Source organism: Uloborus diversus, chromosome 1 (genome assembly GCF_026930045.1).
Source record: "Uloborus diversus isolate 005 chromosome 1, Udiv.v.3.1, whole genome shotgun sequence".
In the NCBI taxonomy this organism is placed as follows: Eukaryota; Metazoa; Arthropoda; class Arachnida; order Araneae; family Uloboridae; genus Uloborus; species Uloborus diversus.
In genome coordinates, this window is record NC_072731.1 from 146,233,906 (window position 1) to 146,258,063 (window position 24,158).

General features: G+C 31.8%; 1 protein-coding gene across 1 annotated transcript; it reads right to left on the minus strand.

The window, feature by feature from the left end:
• Positions 1–224: 224 nt before the first annotated feature.
• On the minus strand, positions 225–24,158 carry LOC129221945 (cytochrome c oxidase assembly protein COX16 homolog, mitochondrial-like). Its single transcript, XM_054856336.1, has 4 exons — positions 24,007–24,158; positions 23,817–23,891; positions 480–548; positions 225–381 (listed from the first exon to the last, which is right to left on the minus strand). Exons 1-4 carry the CDS (start codon positions 24,094–24,096, stop codon positions 292–294), a joined length of 324 nt encoding a protein of 107 aa, XP_054712311.1. The 5' UTR covers positions 24,097–24,158; the 3' UTR covers positions 225–291.

The window sequence follows — 24,158 nt, forward strand, 5'->3', positions numbered from 1 at the left end:
GTGTAAAATGAACTCTTTACTTAAATAATGAATAGTGACTGATCATGGGATTGATGTCTCATATGTCCTTTAATTAGGTACTCATTTATTTCAAAATTTATTATTTCCTATATCCACCTCCTATGTCCAAAACTGATTTTATCCAAGCCAGTTTTAACAGGTTTCATCCATAGTTAAAAACACCACTGGCTCTTACAACCCTGTTTTGAAAACATTAAACAATGTACAAAAAAGTGATATTTTATTTACAGTATGCTATTTGTTAACTATAGTACAATATCAAGTAAAATATCAGCTTGTTTTTGGAGCTTGCTGTGATTCTTCCCAGGGTCTTGGACCTCTAATGTTCTCCCATGAGTCAATATCAATTTTTTTGTATTCCTAAAATAAAAGTTTAATAAGTTTTAAACAATTCTTAATTTCATGTGGTAGAAATAAATAAGAATAAAGGGATCTGAATAAAAAAATTTATTTCTCACTTCATATTCTTCTTCCAAAACAACTTTCTTTTTCTTAATCCCTAGTTTTTCAAGATTTTCTGGTTTTAACTGAAACAGAAATAAGTATTTTTAGAAAAAAAAGTGGATAAAATTCGCGCTTTTATTCAACTGAAAATAAATTGTACATTGAAACCTCTGTGTGAGGGCAACTTTACACAGCTACCGTTAATGACCAATTTTCCAAGGCACTATCAACAGAAAGTGTTAAAGAGGTGTTCGGCACATAGACCCCACGACAAAACCTCCTTTCTAGGGGAACTATATGAAAAATTAACTTTACCAGATCAATTTCAAAGTGCATGTAAGACCTCTTCAGGGGAAAAAAAAGAAAAAAATAATTATTTTTTTTTATACCTAAAAGTTAAAAACAAATTTACAATTGGCAAAATTTGATAAATGGTGAATTTCAGGAAAAAGGGGACATGACACTTGAATTTTAAAAATTAATATTCTGTCACTTACCATATACCATTCTCTTCAGAAATGAATGAATTTCTTTTGCGCCAACAGTGAGCCACAGTAGTACATATTTCAGTAAATACATTCCATAGAGTAGTATCCAAAAAGAAAAATTTGTGTGGCTGACATTTGGCCCACCGAAATATTAGACTCTGAAAATGCAGAAATCACAAAATTGCATGACTTTCAAGGTCATTAATTACTTGTGCCAAGAGGCAGGAGATATGAAACTACCTGGAGAAGAAGCCTTTCTTGTAATAGAAACAGAATCAATTAACAGACCTATGGATAATGTTTCAAATTTTACATAATTTGACTCTAAACTTTGCTCAGAGTGTTTTTCGGCACTTGTGAAAAAATGCCAATTACCTGCTTTTAATTATTTATTACTATTATTTGTAACAATATTATAATAAATTTTCCTAAAGTAACTAAAATGGAAACAAAAGACAACATAAACTAGGCACCAAATTTAAAATTAATTCCATAAACTACTCAGTATGCAACAAAAACTCTATTTGTCTAAGTTAAATAAATACTAAGTCAAATAGCACGAATTGCAGATTACTGCAGACACGTGTTTCGGCGTAACCAAGAACGCCTTTTTCAAATCAAAAGAAATCAGCTTATGGATGAAAAGGCATCCGACAAAAGACGTACGCTTCTGTCGTATGTCTTTGATTTCTTTTGTTGTGCTTTTTGCAGATGATTTTATACCAGTTTCCTCTCCTTTCATGAAAATATTATAATTGTGCGTCTTGTTATTAATATGAGAAGCATGTTTTTTTGATGTCGGAACGGGCCTAACCTCTTAGAAATCCATTCAAACTCTTGATCTTTATATAAGTTTTTTCGTTCAGTTTGAACCTTATACACTCAAGCAGATTCATAATTCTCCAATGGGAAAGGGAAGACGAGATGTTTCAAGATAAGTCGTCTGGCTAAGTAGACAAATAGAAAATAGAAATGACAACGTGTGTTGACACGTTTTTCGGCGTTACAAGGAACGCCTCTTTCAACGCAATAGAAATGAGTTTATGGATGAAAAGACATTCAAAAAAAGTATGTCTTTTGTCAAATGTCTTTCATCCATAAGCCGATTTCTTTTGATTTGAAAAAGGCATTCCTTGTTACACCGAAACACGTGTCTGCAGTAATCTGCCATTCGTGCTATTTGACGTTGTTATATTTCTTTTTTTACGTTTCATTCACAAGGGTATTTATTTAACTTAGACAAAAAGAGTTTTTGTTGCATACTGAGTAGTTTTTGGACTTTATTTTCAATTTGGGTCCTAGTTTATGTTGTCTTTTGTTACCATTTTAGCTAGTTCATGAAAGTTAATCATAATATTGTTACAAATAATAGTAATAAATACTTAAAAGCAGGTAATTAGCATTTTTTCACAAGTGCTGAAAAACACTCTTTGAGCAAAGTTTAGAGTCATATTATGTAAAATTTGAAACATTATCCATAGGTCTGTTAATTGATTCTGTTTCTATTACAAGAAAGGCTTCTTCTCCAGGTAGTTTCATATCTCCTGCCTCTTGGCACAAGCAATTAATGACCTTGAAAGTCATGCAATTTTGTGATTTCTGCATTTTCAGAGTCTAATATTTCAGTGGGCCAAATGTCAGCCACACAAATTTTTCTTTTTGGATACTACTCTATGGAATGTTTTTACTGAAATATATACTACTGCGGCTCACAGTTGGCGCAAGAAGATTTCGACGAACAAAGTTGCAGAAAAAAACTTTTTTCGTACAACTTTGAGCCCTTTGCGAAAGAAGTCAACCACAACTAATTATGTACTAACAGACATCGAGCATGTAGTAGAATACAAAATAATTGCCAGTGCCACGGTTCACTCTTAAAGTAAAAACTATTGGCCCATGTAAATCAATATGTTTTTCTTGAAAAAACAAACTAAGTTCAATTTTGACCTCCAAAAACTTCAAGAAAAAATTTTTTTTTTGCAAAAATAAAAAAGCAGGTGTTTAGTAGTTTTAACTAAAGGAAGAATCCTGAAAATTTCAGCAAAATCAAAAATGTCAACTATCCAGCCTGGCTGATCCTTAAAAAAAACTGGCTCTCAAGTACAATTTTTCGTTTTAAATATATTATTTCTTTATTATTCATTTGCAAATGTTGATCTAAAAATGTGTTTGCTAAAAATTTTTAAATTTGATATTCTATTTAAATTTATATATAAATTTTTAAAAAATAAATGGAAAAAATTAATTTTTTAAAGACAATTTTAAGTTTTAGGCCAAGTGCGGAATATCTAAATATTTTTTAATTTCAATAAATGTTTTTGTGATACATGTGGGGTGCGGGGTATAAGGGTAACACTTCATTAACAGAAATATTGAGTTTCTAAAAAAAGGGGGGTTTTCGATTTGGCCTAGCATACAAGTTTTTTCACAGTTGCTTTGATATAAGAGGTAAAATATAAGAGGGTATGCTTTCATTTTTTATGGGACATCCTAGTGTGTATGCACTTTATTTACTTATTTTTTGAAAAATAGCGAAGTAGCGACTACATTTCAAAAGTAGTTAGTAGTTGCTACATTTTGAAAAAAGTAGTTGTAGTTAACTACATTTGTAACAAAGTAGTTGTAGTTGTAGTTCGCTACAAAAAAAATGAATTTTTTCCAACCACTGGGAAAAATGCAATATTGAAACTACTTTCAGATTTGTTGCCACAAGTCACAGGAAAGGACTGTTGAGAACATTGCTTTAACCGTTAAAGGTACTGTGAAGAGATCAGTAAATTCAAAGATCAACTTTCAAAAAGATGGAGAAATATTCATTCTCACCCTGACGCCCAAAATATGCACTATTTGAACCCTGTAATAAGTTATGTTATTGAACATAGTGAGCACTTCCACAAATCGAAGGAGATTCCACTTCAAAGTCAACTGACTGACAGTTATAAACTATGTTTTAAATGGAGATACAGCTGAATCAAAAAACCAAAACATAAGTATATGCCAAAGGATTCATTACGGTTTGGACAAGTTTTGTTAGTTGAATGGAAGGGAAGGAAATTAACTAAGAGCAATGTTGGACATGTACTTCACATAGAAGATGAAGGAATAGAAATAAATATCTTGTTTGAAAATGCATAATAATGTGGGGGGGGGGGGGGAGATAAATGTTCTATGGATTCTGATAAAATTATTGAGTATTTAAAGAATTCAGAATTGTAACAGATGGCTCAAGCACTAGATACCATGTTTCAGACTGCTGCATTAGCTGAATAAATTTTTGTAATTTGAAACTTATCAAGTTCAATTGTTTTGGGTTTCTTGTCCTTCTGTTACCCTTAACAAATACATAATTTATATGCTTAAAACATATAGTTTTTTAACTAGAAGTGAAATTGTAATGATTGAACACTCCTGTATGTGCTCATATTTTTATAGAATTTTCTTTTTATAGTTTAGCTGAACTCTTAAGGAGAACATGATAGCGTGAAATTCATGTCCCAAAAATGTCCTTCTGTTACCGTATTTTAAATTTGATTTTAAAAAAAAGTTAACTAACAAAAAATTTATAGCTTTGGCGATTTTAGCAACTTACTATGAAGTGTATAAAAGTCTATGTATCAGTTTTTGAAAAAAGATGTATTTTGATATGCTCACAGACAAAATTAAATCGAATTTTTGTACTAACTGTCCTTCCGTTACAGCTGGAATCCACCGAATCATAGAAGCAGAATCAAATCCAAAGAAGCATAAGCAATTGTTTTATGTATTGTTCACAAATAATAGGAAAAATTTGTTTAAGCATTCTAAAGTTGACATTTCTCTGTGTGGTATGAAGACAACCTCTCTTGATGATCGATATTTTTCAGAATGGCTGGTTGTTGCTCCTCAGAAGTTTCACTGTATATACAAAAGCTGATATAATGGCACCGCAGTAGCAAAAATGTTTTCCAGTGGCGCCGACTCCATGGGGCCTGAGGGGGCCCGAGCCCCCTCAAAAATATTTTTGAGGGGGCAGAGCCCTCCCAATAAATCAAGAAAAGTATTAGTTATATTATGTTTCCTAAACTCATAAATTTATCTTTTATTTCCCTTGTTTGAAGATAGTTTACCTTGTAAAATACATTCAGTAATGAATTAAAACAAATAATTATTACGGTAGTAAGCAGATTAACTGAAAATGAGTAGTGTGAATAATGATGGTGTTATAGTGCTGCAAGCACACTTAGAATTTGTCCCAGTGCGCGAACTTACGGGTCAAATATGTTGCCAGTGGGCAGCTCTGCGGCGAGCTCATCTAAGTATTGCTGATCTTGTTTGATTTGTATATTAAATGGGAGGCGTGCTAGTTTCAAATACTTTTGGGGATGGTGTTTAAAAGAAAAAATCTTCACAAAATGATGATCCTTCGTTTCGACGTATACCAAAGAAGTATGAAAACAACGAAGCCAGCTCACCGCATGCTTTCAAAATCCCAAAGGAGTACTAAGGCACTATACAATGAGGTTTGAAAAATGGTGCAATCTTGCATTTTTGGGCGGTTTACATCAATTGGACTCACACAGATCATTGCAGTTGAACAAGAGTGCTTGCTTTTATTAAACACAAGTGAAACAAATTTTGAAAAATCAACTGAGTTTTAAAAAAAAAACCTAGACATTGAGAGACTGCGTTTACACTTAACTATGTTAGCCGGTATAACTAATGAAAAAACCAACTGGTCTTTAAAAAAAACATGCGTAAATTAAATTACCTTTTTACGAAAATACTGTGCGTGTTTGTATTTATTTTTTCCTTTTTTCAAAGCCAAAAAATATGTGTCAGGCTTGTCGAGTTTTCGGAGTTATAGTGTTGATTATATGACTTTAAAATACTTAAAGAAAACTTTAAAACTGACTATCTTTCATCTCAAATTTAGAAAATTTCCCCCGGTTTACCCCCCCCCTATTGTTTTAATAGTCGGCGTCTCTGGGAGTGCCCTTCCATTCAAGTCAAGTGTCCTTCTTACCTTATAATATCAATGCTTAGCTACGGCACTGCACGGCTCCCCATAAAATAGAACAAAAAAAAATCTCTTACTAAGACAAGTGATATGATTTAAAAGTTGAACCAGAAAATTTGTAAACCAATTTTTAGATTCTTTTGCTTCGAAAACGCCGTGTCACACATTGTTTGTTAAGATTATACACACCAGAAAATATGGGAGAGATTACTCTAAGGGAATACGTAATCCCCTAACCCCCCCAATAATTTTTGCAAGTCGGCGCCCCTGGTGTTTTCAGCAGTCTGCGAGGTACAGTAAAGATTAAAAAATAGGTTACAAGATAAACTGACATAAGCTTAATCATTGAGTCGAAAGCATCATTTAAAAATAAGATGTTTCATGCATATTAAGGACTATATCCGAGAAAATATGACATCTTCATCAGCTGACATCTTTGATTTGTATCTTTATTTAAAGTTTTCTTCCCCCAACTAACAAATAACAGTCTCAATTATCAATTGACAACTTTGTCTATTATGCAAGACTTCTGAAATTAATACGAAGATATTTTAGTTTTTCCAAGTTTATTAATGGGAAATTTTTGACTGGGATTCTTGGTAATTTTCCTTTTGTCATCAATTTTCTTGATGCCCTACGATTAAGTAAGAGTTAATCTGTTTCATTACGTCAACTCAATTAATGTATTCAGGGCTGCAGAGTTGGAGTCGGACTGATTTTGTGATAAAAAAGCTGGGTCAAAGGCTGTAAAATTTTGGGAGTCGGAGTTAGTACTTTTCCCTCTGACTCCACAGTTTTTACAGAGTAAAACTATTGTTGTCAAAAATTCCAGTGATCGGAATATTCCTTAATCTGCTTCATTTCCATCGATGTTCACTACTCTAGGAAGCAATACCTACAAAAAGAAAGGAGATCCTATTATAAACATAAAATGTAGAGACGTACCGAGTAGCACTTTGGCCGAGTAGCCGAGTACCGAGTACTCGGCCTTTTATTACTCGGCCGAGTACCGAGTTACCGAGTACTCGGCCTTTCACTAACTGGCCGAGTTCCAAGTACCAATTATGTTTTAAGAAGAACCACAGACACACATGTGATGAATTTTGAACTTATTGGAATAGTAGTATAAACTTCCTTGTCCATACAATAGTTTTTAAAACTAAATTCCTGCTGAAATTTAATTAGGCATTATATATATACAATTTTGTTTGTGTCAAAAATTTTACAAAAAAATAATTTTTAAAATTAAAAATAAATAAGTAAAAGGTATGATTAATCAAGTTGGAATTAAAACAAATTACAGTAAAATCCCTCTAATGGGGACACTAACAGGACAAATTTTTTTTTCTGCAACATAGAGGTGTCCGCAGGACAGGGGTTTAATAATGTTATTTGCATTGGAACTGGGGAATTAAAAATTGTCCGCATAAGAGGGGTGTCCGTTAGGAGGGGTTTCACAGTATACCAATCAATTATAGTTCTAATCTGCCAAACATAAAAATTTTTTAAAAGCAGATAAAACAAATGTGCAGGAACACTCCAGACACGTGTTTCTGCCCCCCCCCCCATTACAAGGAACGTCTTTTTCAGTGCATAACATGTGAACTAAAGAATGTAAAGACATTCAACAAAAAAAATATGACTTTTGTCAAATGCCTTTAAATCTACGAGCCCCCATTTTGTGCATTGAAAAAGGAATTCCTTGTAATGCCAAAATACGTGTCTGCAGAGTTCCTGCACTGTACTTTTAAGGTTGTTTTATTTTTTAAGCAAATGTATTTTTACATTTTTTATAACTAATTTTTGTTTGTAGCAAAAATCCATTTTTAATATAAAAATTCCATATTTTCTATACTTACATTTTTTGCGTAATTTTTAATAAATAAGTTTTATTAACTTTGGGGACATTAAAATAAAGATTTATTCAATTGAAGCATTACAAACTTCATTATTCTCAAAATTTAAATTTGACTTATAAATTTTAATTGTAAATGATTGCAGAATATAATGCTTGCTCTTTTTTTATAAATTTTAGTATCTGTCTTGGACAATATTCAATTTTTTGCAACTACTCGGTATTGGCCGAGTATCTGATCAGAATTTGGCCGAGTACCGAGTACTCGGCAAATTGGCCGAGTAGGCCGAGTACCGAGTAGTTACCGAGTACTCGGTACGTCTCTAATAAAATGTACAAAAATGTAAACCTTGCTTCCATTATAAAAAGCTGTGAGAGGTCATGTAAAACTAAGTTTTAGTTAGTATCAAGAGAAGCACCTATTCAACAACTTTTGTTATAAATAGTTTCCTATTAAATTAACCTTGCAACATTTACAGAGACTGTATCAATATTACAGACATCTTTATTTCTGAAATAAATTTCGTGAATTGGCAATCGCAAAGCAAACTAACGTAACAGTATGGTATTTACCATTTTGCTGGTCCCAAACCCAATATCTGCACTGGTAACTTTTTATTCGATTTTTTTTACTTATATTTTTTACACGTATAATGAGTGTCCACAAATGCATGTCGAGAGTCTCATTGGCGAGAATTTTTGAGTGCAAAATACAGATAAACCTACTATTTAGAGCATTATTGTTTATTTACTTTTTAAGTGCTTGCTGGCTTAATTGATGCAAAATGTAAACAAGCACAAATACAGCGCTCAGATTACTATTATTAGGTAATATTGGCATGAGATTGCCAAGTCACTGTATTTATTTTAGAAACTAAGTGGTCTCATAATGATACAGTCCCTATAAATGTTGCAACACAATTTAATAGAGGAAACTATGTATGACATAGTAGTTAAGCAGGTGCTTCTCAAGATGTTAACAAAAACAATTTAACTGATCTCACAACATTTTACAGAAAAAGCAAGACTTGCATTTTTGTACATTTTATGTTTTGGTGGGATTTTTTTTTACAAGTAGGGTAAGAAAAGGGTGCCACTGTCGGGTTTTAAGCAAATTTGTAATCTTAAAAATATACAAATGTATGCCCCCCCCCCCATGACGATATTTTGTAAAATCTGAATTCAAGAGTGAGCACCACAGCTAGTATGCAAAATTAGTGATTCTTAGTCTTAGTTTAAGCCCAAGAATTCCTATTTCACGAAGCTAGACTTTCATCTTCATGTGTGACTTATTTCTTTTGATCTTATGAAAAAAAAAAAAAAAAAGAAAACTAACTCTCTGCAATGTACAAACATTTTATGATAAAAAAAACTTAGAAATTATTTCTGATTTTTCTTCAAAGAAAAAAATAATCCCTGTGTAGTTTTCTGGTAGAGAGGATAAAGGTCCATAATAAAATTTACAAAAGTGAAGCATATGCTCAAAATATTAGTGTTTGTGTTTGTTGATATGTTATTTATTGTCCCAAAAATTTGTCCAAATTGTGTCCTAAATTTTTCTAAATCTCCACTCTGACCCCTCATATACCTAGATGAGTGACTTTAGTAGCACTGGTGTCAGCAATAGTTTGCATTGCCCCCCACCCCTCAGGAGTGGATACAGCTTTTGGTTTTGGAGGGGCTCATTATTGGAAAGGGAGGAATGGGTAAAACTGCAATTTTGTGCTCAAGCAAAGGTCTGAAGCAGTTTTTTTGAAACATAGTCCTTCAAAATACAACTTTAGGCAAAATTTGGTCGCTTAAGTAGGCTGTGGGACGAAGGCATAAAAGATGCTTAAAAACATGGTTTCGTTTGCCAACTTCGGAAACTACAAAAAGTGATATTTTTCTGAACCCTTAGTGTCTACAGATGAAAAAAACCCAATGTTCACAAAAAAATAGTGTCTCATAATTTTTTTACAGACCATTAGAGATACATGAAAAGGAGTGAAACTGACAAGCAAGAGGAAGAGAAATTTTAAACACATAAAAAATATTGTACATGTACATTTAAAATATTATGCAAGTACGTTAAAAACATTACGCATGTACATCAAAAAATAGTTTTTTTTTCAAGAAGCAAACTCTTCATTCTGAAGTATCATCGTCAGAATCACTGAATTCATCTATCCTGTTTTTGCGTATAGAGTTATTTTGATCCTGAGAGTTTATACAGCTAGTCATTAGAGGAAAATTATGTGTATGAACGATTTTACGTCTTGCATGTACTGCATCTCTTCGAAGAACACCGAGTTTTCGGGCATGCACAGGAGACTAGTTTTTGAACATTATCTGGTGCAATGGAAATAGTGTTCCATTGTATTTCAATACTGTCCGCATTTATAGTCCATCCAATGTTCTGATGAATTGGGACCATGGATTAAATCAGTCGTGCTCAACCTACAGCCCGCGGATCAAATGATGACCCATGTGCCCCGTCGTTGTATGCAGTGTTAAAAAACGAAAAATATATTCTAAAACCTTCCAAAAATACTAGTAATCTTCTTTCGGTGTTATGAATTTTGAAGTCAAGTAGTCATAAATTGATTTCTGAAACACAGATGCAATAAAATAAGCATGTAGCAATTAAGACAGCAATTTTGGTTTGTAATTGTCTTTCGTTTCCCTTGTTTTCCCATGCTATCTAGAAAAACTTAAACCATATAAATAAATTTGATATTTGTTCTGGTTCACGAGATTCCTATTAATGTGAGTTGTGGCCCGCAAGTGAAAAAAAAGGTTATTAACCACTGGATTAAATTATTCAAGCATCAGCAATGAATATTTGCTTGATAGTTAATGCACAAACGAGGGGACAGGGTAAGAGTCACAGTCCGGAATTGGTTCTTTTTCACTCCAGCTCCGCAGCCCTGGTAAAAACATTTGCGCTTTTAATTCATTTTGATTCAGTCATATTAATCTCTGATTTTTGTCAATGTTAAGTCTATGAGATATGGTATTTCTATATTTATTAATAACTTTCGTTTTTACTTCCTTTTACAAAAAAGGAAGTATTGTATTCACGAAAAAAATTTCACTCAAAATTCGGCCTTAATTTCCATTTTGCTCAACCCCGAATTAATGTTGAGTTTTTTTTTCAACCCGACCACACGCGGATAAGTGAATAAGAACGTATAAACACTCGAAATATCCATTTTGACATTCCCCGAGTTAATTACAACGACTTTTCTTGTGATGTACATATGTGCAGATATGCGTATGTGCGTATGTATGTCGCATAACTCAAGAACGGTAAGTCCTAGAAAGTTGAAATTTGTTACGTAGACTCCTAGTGGGGGTCTAGTTGTGCAGCTTCCCTTTTGGTTGCATTCGGGTGTTTCTAAAGGGGTCTTTTGCCCCTTTTTGGGGGGAAATCATTGTTAATTTTGATGTATACTCAAGTGGTGTTATAATTTGGCGGACACTTGGTGATATATCGCCAGTCTTTTGGTCGCCAAGTTTTGTCGCCAACTTGACGACAAATTTGGCAATTTTTTTTTTTAAATCTGGTTTCAATTTGCCCACTGGTAATGATATTTAGAGAGTAAACTATTGAATCACATTAAAATTGCCAATAATGGGAAAATGACATTAAATTGGAGTAAAAAGAAGTCATGTGATGCACACATCAGCTCGTTTATTTTACACTACTTTGACGAGAAAGTAAACTAAAAATGAGCTCAAAATATCGTCTGTGATCAGAAAGCAATATTATTTAAAAAGGAAAAGATAAAACATCGTGATATGAAATATACTTTTTAGCTTTTAATTTATCGTCTGCTAATGTTTAATTTTATAATATTTTTTAAACATCAATTGGCATCTGTTAGAGTTGTTTATGTTCTTAAGATTTTGTTGGTCAATTATTGCTATTCGGTGATTCATTAATATCTTTTTTTGTGAAGTAAAGTGCCTTCTAATTTTTTGTACTTAACAATGTCTATGTGCGCTGGTTCTAGTGTAATAGACGAAATCTTGAGATGAAGATCATTCAGAGCTGCGGATTGATACAATTTTTTATTTCCTTTTAGTTACAATATAACTAAGCGAAAGTAAGTAATATAAAACGTATTAATATATTTTGCAACGAAAAATTGAGCAAAACAGTAAAATTTCGGTTGAAAGACTGTTTATTAAATTTTTAGACTATAAGTATTGTGTTTAATAGCGCCATCTAGAGACAATTTTTTTTGTGTAAGTGCTAACAGTCCACGGAGCATAGTTCCTGTTTCAATTACTAATTTAAACTTAATGAGACAATTCCAGCATGTGAACATTGTGTTTTTCTATTGAATTCATCATTTATAATAGATTTCAGGCAAGTTCACGTAGTCCCTAAGATTGGTAAACGAACTTGAACGATATTTGCACTCGGCCCATAGACTAAAGGGGGCAGATTCAGGAGGTCATGACCCCCGTTTTATCTTCATTTAATGTTTTATGTGAAAATGTAAAATTATAATTTTCAAAAACAAATTTTTATTTATGTTGTGTAATGAATGTTAATGGTAAAAGAAAAGGATAAATTGTGAACTTAATTTATGTCGAATTTAACCTGAAATGTATGTGAACAGCTCCCTTCCTGCAATATTGTGCTCAGTTTTCATTGAAATTTGACAGATTAAATGTAATTTAAGATATTTTTGGGAGAGTTTTTTAAAAGTGAAGTACTTTCCATATTTTTCATTAACTTTTCAAATGATTTCAGGTGTCATTTACAGGTGGAATTTCTACATCGTGATGTATCGCCAACCTTACATCACTATGTAAGTTTTTTTTTTGGACGAGCTCTACTTATAACTACTTGTTTAAATTTTACAGAATATATTCAAGATGAAAAAATATAAATTAAGCCAGATACTACAAACAAATTCTATTATCAGCAAGAAATTGTCAACAACAAAAAAAAAAAAAAAACAGTGTTGTAAGAGCAAGATATCACTAAATATTACAGACTTGTGTTTTATATAATACAAATGTGACGACCAGCAACAGGCTCTGGGCCCAGCTAAGCTGGTCCTAGTCAGTTTATAAGTCCCCAATGAAGATCAATGGCCATCTTAAAGCTATCCCCCCCCCCACCCCCTTGCTCATTACCACCTCTTCCGGTAAGCTGTTCCAAGTGCCCACGACCCTACTAAGGAAGTAATTTTTCCTAATTTCCAGTTTAGCCTGAGTTTTGAATAGCTTAAAACAATGTCCCCTTGTCTTGCTTCCTGTGAGAAAATTTAACCCATTAACATCTTTCATTTTGATAAATTTAAACAACTGAATCATATCCCCTAGGCTCTCCTTTGCTCCAGGCTATACATATTAAGTCTATTAAATCTGTTATTGTAGTCTAAATCTGAAAGTCCTGTTACTAGTCCAGTAACCCTTCTTTGTCTACTCTGCACAAAGATTTGAGCACTTGGGATACCACTATGTAGATCCCTGGGAACTGCCTAGAATTTCGATTAGGCAACTGCTGAGATTTATTTCTGTTACTGGGCTCCTTTAGTAGTCTAAGCGGGGATAGTACAATAGACCTGTGGTCTCGGTGCTCGCGCTGGTTTCAAGCGCCCCCCTTTTCATTTCATACTTCAACCCTTCTTTGAACCCTTTCCAAAGCAGAAATATCTTTCTTGAGATAAAGAGACCAAAACTGAAGCATACTCCAAATGAGGTCTAATTGAGACTGCAATGAACCTATTTTTTCAATGCAAAAAGATGTGAGCTCATGGAAAATCTCTTATTAAATTAGTTAAATAGCAAAATGATCTGTGTAATTATTCCTGTTAGGACAAAACATAGGACATTTTTCATGTGGAGGAAAGAGCAGTATTTTGAATTTTGGCCTCTGCCGACAAAACTGCTAGACCATGCATTCATCCCAGGGGCAGCATTTTAGCATTTCGTTTGGGGGGGGGGGCGGTCGAGTTTCTCCAACATGAATTTCCTCAGTACAGTATAAAATACTGGTTAACAGGAAGTTGTAATAAAACGGTTTTCATGTCAAGAATAATTCATTTTGTTAAGAATAATTAAAATTTTTGCTACTGAAGCTTTAAATTAATTTTGTCATTTAAGTCATCTCTCAAAATATCTCTACTAGTTTTTATTTTTCAGTAAAGTTTTAATCAGCCATTTTTAGAGTCAGAAAGAACAGAAAATTTTGTAACTATATTTAATCAATATCCAATGTTTTGCTTTATTGCCAGTACAGCTAGCTCTTTAAAATAACCAAGAAAGCTTTTTAAATTGGGCTAGTATTTATTTTTCGTCATTAAAAATTATAATCGAAATTCACAAAACAATTCCTCTTCCCTCATGCTATTAATTTTACTTATAAGTGTAATTTTTTTTTTGTTTTTTATAACCGACCTACATGATATTGGACTTAAGACCAATGACAAATGTATCTCATCTCCCTGTCTTAATTTTTTGAGAAACTGAATTGATCATTTTATTTAAAATATTGATTTAATATTTTGACTACAACTTCATGTGGGTTATGTCACCTATTCTATGTTGGTATACAGTAAAAACTTTTATGGAAAGTTCTGTCACAAAGCTCCACACTTGGTTCAAGCATGCATTTGAGCAAACATTACTAAGTGTAAAATTAAAATTTGTTATTTATCCATTATTTGTTAATATCTAAGAGGTTCAATTATCCAGTCAAGAATTAGGATTAGCGGATTGAAATTTTTATGATAGAGTGTAGCATTGTTAAAAAAACACTTTGCAGAATAAATAAAGTAAATAAAAAATCCAAACTAAGTCAGTACATATTAAAATGACATCAGATATTCTATCATTGTGAAAAGGTCGCTTTCCAGTAACTCTTCCAGGGAGCTTTTATAGATTTAACTCTTGAATACCATCTTGTGTCACTCAAAGATTGTCAAGTCAAGAGCCTCAAGATATATTTGTTGATGTGAAAGTATTTTTTGATGTTGGATGTTTTTCAAAACTAGCGTATTTTTACAAAATGTTTCGATGAAAGCTTATAATAACATTAAGTAGCTAAAATGTGTTTCTGGTACAAGGAATCAACGAGCTCTTACTAGATAAAGATTAAGTTATAATATGAATATAAAAATTTATATAAAATGTCATGGAGTTTACACGTAAATATTGCGCAGTCTCAATACTGTACGTGCATTTCATACAAGATGCACCATTATAACATACAGTACACAATTTTGAAATATTTAACACACATGAAGAGATTACTTCTCTAGTTAAGGTAAACAATTACTATCTATCAGTTTTTTTTCTGTTCTGAAAATGCAGACAAATGATTATCTAAGTTATCTAAATTGAATTTACTCACTTTTTGCTATTCTTAGTAAAAATTTTAAGGGCGCAACCGCCCCCTCTTATCAGTGACACAGCCAGAAAAATTTTCTGAGAGGGGATTTTTAAAATCAAAAATTGTTGCTTTATTCAAATTCATTTACAATGCGTAATTATTCAATATCAAAGAATTTCCATAGATTAGTAATTACCCATTTACAGTATCTGCTTAAAAACAATTAATAATTCACATTGATATCACTAAGAAACAAATTAAGTGGGAAAAAGCACAGAATATTTATCATTAGTTTTATTTTAATCTTGTTTAAATTAAACTTGTGTTAATATTTATTTCTTGTGTTTTTTTCGCGAGAACATTTAAAAAACCTCCTCCTCAAATACATTCATGTATTTATGAATGTCAAATGCTAAATAATAACGGTTTCAATCTTTCAATGAGAATTAGTAAAGAGCCTCAGAAAATCTGGTGCGGTAGGCTCTCTCTGTAGGCTTCTTCTCTCTAGATTTCCCTAAAAACGATTTGTGCAGTGATTAGTGATGTAAAATACCTGGGTATTTATTTTTACTGGTAAATACCCAGGGTATATACCCGGGTAAATACCCAAAATGGGTATTTACCCAGGTATTTATTTCAAAAATTTATATTCAACTAAAATACTTTTCTGTATGTATTCTACTATGTATATATATATATAAATAACCAACCGTATACAAATCAATAAATTTTTGTCCAAAAACTATTTCGATCATATATTTAAAGAATAATTGTGTGAAACAACTTAGCAATCTAATATGATATTCACATGAAATGTGTTCGATATGCCTAATCAATGTTGATAGCCAAATTTCAGATATAAAAAGCCATTCTACAAAAAGTAAAAAGGTTAACTGGTTACAAAAAAAAAAGCAAACAATTTTTTAAGGTCCTAATCTTTTATAACCCAGTAGTAAGTCCCTGCATGACATCAAAATGTAACAAAATGTTGCTCCCAATTGATTATTACTATTTATTTACTTATATCTTTTGTAGAAATTTCCTTCAAACCTAGTTCAAGTGTTCAGGTGTATTCCGCTGCTCATGTATATATAATGGCAAATAAAAAAAGGAATTAAGCATTTAAAAAAAAGGGGGGGGATAAAAAAAAATATATAAACAAAGCCAAAGAAAAAGAAAAGCTGCTTTGAGATTGAACTCATCAGCATTGGAAATCTCAAAGTATTCAGTATCAGAACGAGGAAGCAACACAAATGGATAGTTAGGCAAATGCACTACAAATCCAAAAAATGCATACTTTGAAGCGGCAGCCAAATTTTGAAAAGATAAAAAATGGGGAGAGAATGTAATGAAAATACAAATGCCTGGTGTGGAAATAATCATTTACCACTGGCAAAGACAAATTCACGAAAATTATATCAAAATTCTCTTGTAAATTATCCTGTCATCCTATTTAAGTTTTAGAATAGTTCATTCTAAATTCTGAGGTTTTTTTTTTTTTTTTTTTTTTTGATAAGATTTCACTAAGTCTTTAATTAAAAAAATTATAATATCTAAATTTTTATATTTTTAATTTTTCATTTTACGGTTTATGTTTTAAAAAGAAAATCATCACATTTTGATACCACCTAAATGTTTTTTGCAAAATGCACAAGTACTAGGGGATTTATTATACCCTGCCTTCGGATAAATACCAAAAAAATTATTTACCTTCCCAACCTACATCACTAATTCCGTATATTAAAAATAGTTTGAATCATGAAGTACTAGGGAGCAAGTGCAAATGAGCAAGGCAACAGAAAACAATATTTTTATTATTTTTTTGCTTATTAATGTGAAAACTGTTTCTATATTTGCCAAGCTATCACTTAAACAGCAATAAAATAAATAAATTACATCATAGTGTTTTAATAACTTCTCAATTTATTCTTCCAAACATCCCTCATGCTTCCTTTTTTTTTCTTTTCATTTTGGAAATGACTAACCTAGATTGTGATTTTGAAATCCTGAAGTTCATCATTGAATTGTTTATACTTCTCCAATTTTGACATTGAAAAGAAAGATTCTTTGGCTCACACGATATGTTTCTTTCATAATTTCATCAAGTCTTTCAATGAAAAATATTACAACCTGTGTCATACATATGTATGTATCAGTTTTACCAATTATTTTATATTTAGATTGAAAAAAAAATTTCCCATTCACTTTTTGCTTTTTTTTTTGTAAAATACCCAGTTTTTGGGTATTTACCCAGGCCTTGGGTAAATACCCAAAAAATATTTACCTACTCGCTGAGTATTTACCCGATCCACATCACTAGCAGTGATGGAAGTGCTGAGGGACCATGATACCCTGTAGAGCTTTATTGACACCATTTTAGCTATCTTATGCCAGTGGGGAGGTGGGGTGCTCATCATGAAATATAATTTTTATATTTAGGAATCGAAAAGTAATTTCTGACTGCTCCCCAATCATTAAAAGCAGCAAGATATTTTGTTGAAACCTATTCCACTTGAAATCTCAAATACTCTGCTTTTTCCTTTGGTTTTAACAAAGAAAATGAATGTGCTTGGGTTCTCGTAAAACCCCTACCTTGACTGCGCCATTGTCCCTGATCCATCCTCCAAAATCTCGCCAGAAAATACCTCCAGGGCTACAACATATTTGTCACAGATAGATGTCTCAGACAGGGCCCGGTTTAGGGGAGTGCAGGCGGGGCAACAGCCCCGGGGCCTCCACAACAAAGGGGACCTCACAATAAAATTTTTACAAAATATCCTAACTTTCACGGGTCGAAAATATCGGATAGATACATACATATCAAAATATTTAGATATGTATCAAAGTATCAGATATTTTCGAAAATATGATGATCGTTTCGAACTCTGATTAGGGGCCTCCACTCTTTTGTTGTCCCGGGACCTCCACACTTCTAAATCCGGCCCTGGTCTCAGAAGCATTGTTAGAACTTACAGGGAGGAGAAGAGGTGCTAGATTCTCTCATTCAATTGCCTTGTAGCACATATAGTGATGTGGATCGGGTAAATACCCAGTGGGTTGGTAAATATTTTTTGGGTATTTACCCGGGTATTTACTCAAGGCCTGGGTAAATACCCAAAAACTGGGTATTTTATAAAAAATGCAAAAAAGTGAATGAGAATTTTTTTTAAAAATCTAAATATGAAATAATTGGTAAAACTTATATATACATATGTATTACACAGTTTATAATATTTTTTATCGAAAGACTTGATGAAATCATGAAAGAAACATATCGTGAACCAAAGAATCTTTCTTTTCAATGTCATAATTGGAGAAGTATAAGCAATTCATTATGAACTTCAGGATTTCAAAATCACAATCTAGGTTAGTCATATCCAAAATGAAAAAAAGGAAGTATGAGGGATGTTTGGAAGAATAAACTGAGAAGTTATTAAGACACTATGGTGTTATTTATTTTATTCATATTTAAGTGATAACATGGAAAATATAGAAACAGTTTTAACATTAATAAGCAAAAAAAAAAAGCAAAAATTTTCTTTTCTGTTGCCTTGCTCATTTGCATTTGTCCCCTGTAGGGTGGGAAGGTAAATATTTTTTTGGGTATTTATCCGAAGGCAGGGTAAATAACCTAGTAATTGCTCATTTTGGAAACAAATTTTGGGTAGTATTAAAAGGGGAATACTTTCTTTTTTAAGCATAAACCCTAAAATAAAAGATTAAAAATTTTAATTGTTTATGTATATTATGTGTGTTTATATATATATATATATATATATATATATATATATATATATATATATATATATATATATATATATATATATATATAGGGGAGATTAGGGATGGATGGGACAGTTCTCACAAAAATATTTCTTATAAATTATTTTCTACTGGTATAACACTGAAAGTTTCAGACATGAAAGTTGAAACATTTTAATATATTTAAAAAATATAAATTTCATGGTGATTATTAAAATGGTCATTTCTGAAGACAATTACAATAGCAGTAAAAATGTCCCATCCCTCCCTCATGTAAGGGAGGGATGGGACATTTTTGGAAGTTAAAATACATATACATATTTTTCAAAAATATTATGAAAAATGACAAAGACAGTATGTCATTTATTTATGTAAGGTTTATTGAACATTGGGAACATCTATTTTATCTAACATTATACTTTAATAAATCAGCATCAAATGAAAATTTTTTGTGCTCGACTAGTTCCACCAACCATATTTGGTGGGGGCAACTTGGCAATAATGTCGATTTTATCAATCACAGAACTATCTGTTGTTTGTGAAAAGATAAAGTTTCCTTTTTCATTTTTCCTCATAAAGAGTACTTGAAAGGTCTCATCATTATCCTTGCTTTCAACTCTTCCAACATAATTGAAATTCTTAGAGTTCTATTATCAGGGCCCGATTCAATTCATAAAATACATTCATCAATTATTTTTATTTATTAGTGTTTTAAAATGTCTAATCAGAAAAGCAAAATTAATTAGTCTGAAACTTAACACGAGTCATTAAAAAGGTATTATTTTATGGTTTATATTTGAGTAACTGGATGTTATTTTCCAATATAAAATTTCATTTTACAAAAATACACTACATTTTGGTAAACAATATGTTTTTTCTTCGCATAATGTGCTTCATGAGAAAACAACCTGTAATGAAACCACTGTTATACTTCTTACAAAGAAGTACAGCTAACCAATTGATTGAAAGTATATTATATAGTACATAAAAGTAATAATTACATTGATAAATATTACAGGAGTAAGCAAAACTTAGTCATACTACTGTAAACTTTCAATGTAAAGAAATTAGTTTCGAAAAAAATCATAGAAGTTGATAATATTCTTATATATCAAGTTTATAATTTCAATGGCTTTTTATTCTGCAATTCAATTTCAAAACAAGAGAGTATGCCAAAAATAAACTATTAAAAAATTTGGACAATCAGTATAATTATTTAGCTGCAGATATTAAAAGGGAAGGATGTCCCATCCCTCCCTAAACCATACTGTCCCATCCCTCCCTTTACACAACATTTTCTTGTAACACAACTTGTTACTAGAAGCATGCTACTTTTAGGTTTAACTTAACTATTACTTTTTAAAAGCTGTATTATTAAGTGTATAAAACAGCAAAAAGAATTATGTTAACATCAATAAATAAGATTGAAAACTTACCTTGAAAACAAAGTAGTTATTTACTTTTGGTGCTGTAAAATAGCTTTTTTCTAATATACATTCATAGAACTCTGCAACTAAAATGATTTATAGCAACAAACATGGTTTTATGGTTGCTCCATTTAGTGGAAGAGTCGGAAATCGAAAACAATGTTTATTTTAAGAATAATTGAAGGAGTCCCATCCATCCCAGTGTCCCATCCATCCCTAATCTCCCCTATATATGTGTGTGTGTGATACGGAATACACCTGAACAATTGAACTAAGTTTGGAGGAAATTTCTGCATAAGATATAGGTAAATAAATAGTAATAATAAATTGAGCAACATTTCGTTACATTTTGATGTCATGCAGGGACATATTACTGGGTTATAAAAGACCTTAAAAAATTGATGTTTGCTTTTTTTGTAACCAGTTAAGCTTTTTACTTTTTGTAGAATGGTTTTTTATATCTGAAATTTGGCTATCAACATTGATTAGGCATATCCAACACATTTAATGTGAATCAGTGGCGTACCCAGGGGGTGGGCTGATAGGGCTACAGCCCCCCCCCCCCCGAAATTTTCAAAATTAATTATAAAAATTATAATAAAGAACAAGTTTTTTTTTATGATGTATTTTTGAAATCTTACATTCGTATTGATATCAGAAAAGCGATACATGAACTTTTCTTAGCTACAGTTCATAAGCATCCCCCCCCCCAGCTCAAAGACTTTCGAGCTCAGCCCCCCCCCCCCCCGAACTGATTTGTCTGCGTACGCCGCTGATGTGAATATCATATTAGATTGCTAAGCTGTTTCACACATTAATTCTTTAAACATGTGATCAAAGTACAATTTTTGGGCAAAAATTTATTGTTTTGTATATGATTGATTGTATATATACATAATGGAATACATACAGAAAAGTATTTTAGTTGAATATAAATTTTTGAAATAAATACCCGGGTATTTACCTATTTTGGGTATTTACCCGGGTATATACCCTGGGTATTTACCCCTAAAAATAAATACCCGGGTATTTTACATCACTAAGCACATAACAACAACTTTTTTACATGTCAAAAACAGGGTTGGGCTTTGGACTGTCCAAAACTGGTTTAGGACAGGACAGGTGGTTTTTACCATCCAAAACTATGCCAAAGCTAAAGCAGTGTAATCTAATCAATTTGTATTTACTACAATCTTCGTAATGCATAAATATAGATATTAATGAGGCTTAATTAATGAGTAGTTGATAATATTTTTCTGAAATGTTCATTTAAAAAAATATTTTACTTAAAAAACTTACCAATAACTATTATATAAAAACTTCTTTATGTAACAGTTAGTACAGTTATGAAAAGAAATTCACAACACTACCAACACAATTAATTCCAGCTCCATTTATAGTTCAAAGGAATGTTATTAAATGTGCAATATGTAAGTCCAAAAAAAAAACTTAATTTTTTTTAAAGGTTTTTGCAAATAAGTTTTGCATGATGTTATAACGAAAATTAATTTTTAAATCATAGAATAGAGAACAAAAAATTAATGGTTAAACACTTATGTTATAAAACTTGTGCTATTCTTTTTTTAGTTCATATTTTTAATATAATACTAACTCTAAAAAATTATTTCATTACATTTAAGTCAATTATTGCACTGTATTTGGAGCACTTTCTTTTGCACACATGCATAAATGTTGAAAAATTTGATTTATGGAGGAAAAAAAAACTCCTGTATAGAAATTGAAGTTTTTAATGAAGAATTTAATTTCTACGTAACTAGATTAAAATCAGCTGTATAAATCAGTACATATATATTTGTACTTGAATATTCATTGAATAAATATATTAAATAGTGAAAAACGAGCTGATGTGTGCATCACATGACTTCCTTTTACTCCAATTTAATGTCATTTCCCCATTATTCGCTATTTTAATGTGATTCAATATTTATTCTCTAAATATCACCAACAATGGCCAAATTGAAACCAAAAAAAAAAAAAAACTCCGCCAAATTTGTCGCCAAGTTGGCGACAAAACTTGGCGACCAAAAGACTGGCGATATATCGCCAAGTGTCCGACAAATTATAACGCCACTTGAGTTTACATCGAAATTAACAATGATTTCCCCCCAAAAAGGTGCAAAAGACCCCCTTAGGAACATCCGAAAGCAACCAAAAGGGGAGGTGCACAACTAGACCCCACTACGAGTCTATGTACCAAATTTCAACTTTCTAGGACATACCATTTTTGAGTTATGCGAGATACATACGCACATACGCACATACACACATACGCACATACATACAGACGTCACGAGAAAAGTCGTTGTAATTACCTCGGTGATGGTCAAAATGGATATTTCGCGTGTCTATACATTCTTAGGCACTTTTCCGCATGCGGTCGAATCGAAAAAAAAACTCAACATTCATTTGCGGGTGAGCAAAATGGAAATTAAGGGCGATTTTTGAGTGAAAATTTTTTCGCGAATACAATACTTCCTTTTTTGTAAAAGGAAGTAAAAATATGTTGACACATTTTGTTCTGTTTTTGATATTTTCTCATAAAATACAATTTTTCAAAAAGTAGTTTTGGACACAAAGGTTTTGAACAGGATGGTAAAAACCTTACCAACCCTGATTTCACTTGTACACATACACAAACATAAGAAAATTTGGTTGCTAATATCGAAAAAAAAAAAAAACTAAATCAACTCATGCATGCAAATTGAAATTTTAATCAAGAATTCAACTTCTATGTAACTAGATTAAAATCAGGGGCAAAAATAAGTTGAATGTTCTCATTGAATAAATGTTCAATATAAAACATTGCTTTGATACTTCTTATTCTGTTTTTTATGTTTTCTCACAGAATACAATTTTTCTAAAAATATAGTTTTGGACACTTTCGGACAGTTTTGGTCAGGATGGTTTTTACCATAGTGTCCAAAACTTTGCCAACCTTGGTCAAAAAGGGATATTGAGTTGTTTTACAAAATATTGAAAGGGAGAATATTTCAAATGCACGAATGTACACTCTTACTTAGCTGTGCAAAAATAAGATCAGACATACTTAAGATATTATTAAAGCTATTATAGTGAATAACCAATAATTTTTTTTCAATCAAAAATGATCTGAATGTTTGCCAAATTCAAGAATCAAATGCTTTATAAAAACAACTGGGAACAAACAATTGGAAGGTTATCGGTAACTTGGATAAAAATCGGGGCGATTTTAATTTTGGAAAACTTTGAGGAAATCTTGAAACAGTCAGAGAAAGCACAACACCCAGTTACTTTACTGAAGGTATTTTATGTCTTTACTATAAGTACTGAAATTTCTGAGCAATCAAATACATCAAGCATACCTACAAATTCATTTCCAAAATCGAGCGGTTGAGCATCCATCCCACATTTTGTCTAAACGGATATAGAACAATTGATTTACATAAAACAAATAACAATAAAGTTTTAGAAAATCCATTCGTATTACCGTTTCGTTTCTCCGAAATTCATAACGAAGCGATGCAAATTTCTCGATCCCAAATGAACCAATAACAAGCAAAAGCTGCAAAAAAAAAAAAAAAAAAAAAAAAAACATGTTACTTCTTTAACCAAATTAATTAGAAACATGATAGTAAATCACAGAATAAAGAAGACTGCATATTGTAAAGAAGACAGACCACAAAAGGAACTCCATATTTCACATGTTTTCTTTTTTGTAACCTTTGTAATTGCTGAGTAGCGGCGTTATAAAAATTTAACCACCGCATTTAAATGAACTTCCGAAACTTTTGTTTACAATCTGCAAAGGGGACTGCTGAGAAGGAGTTGC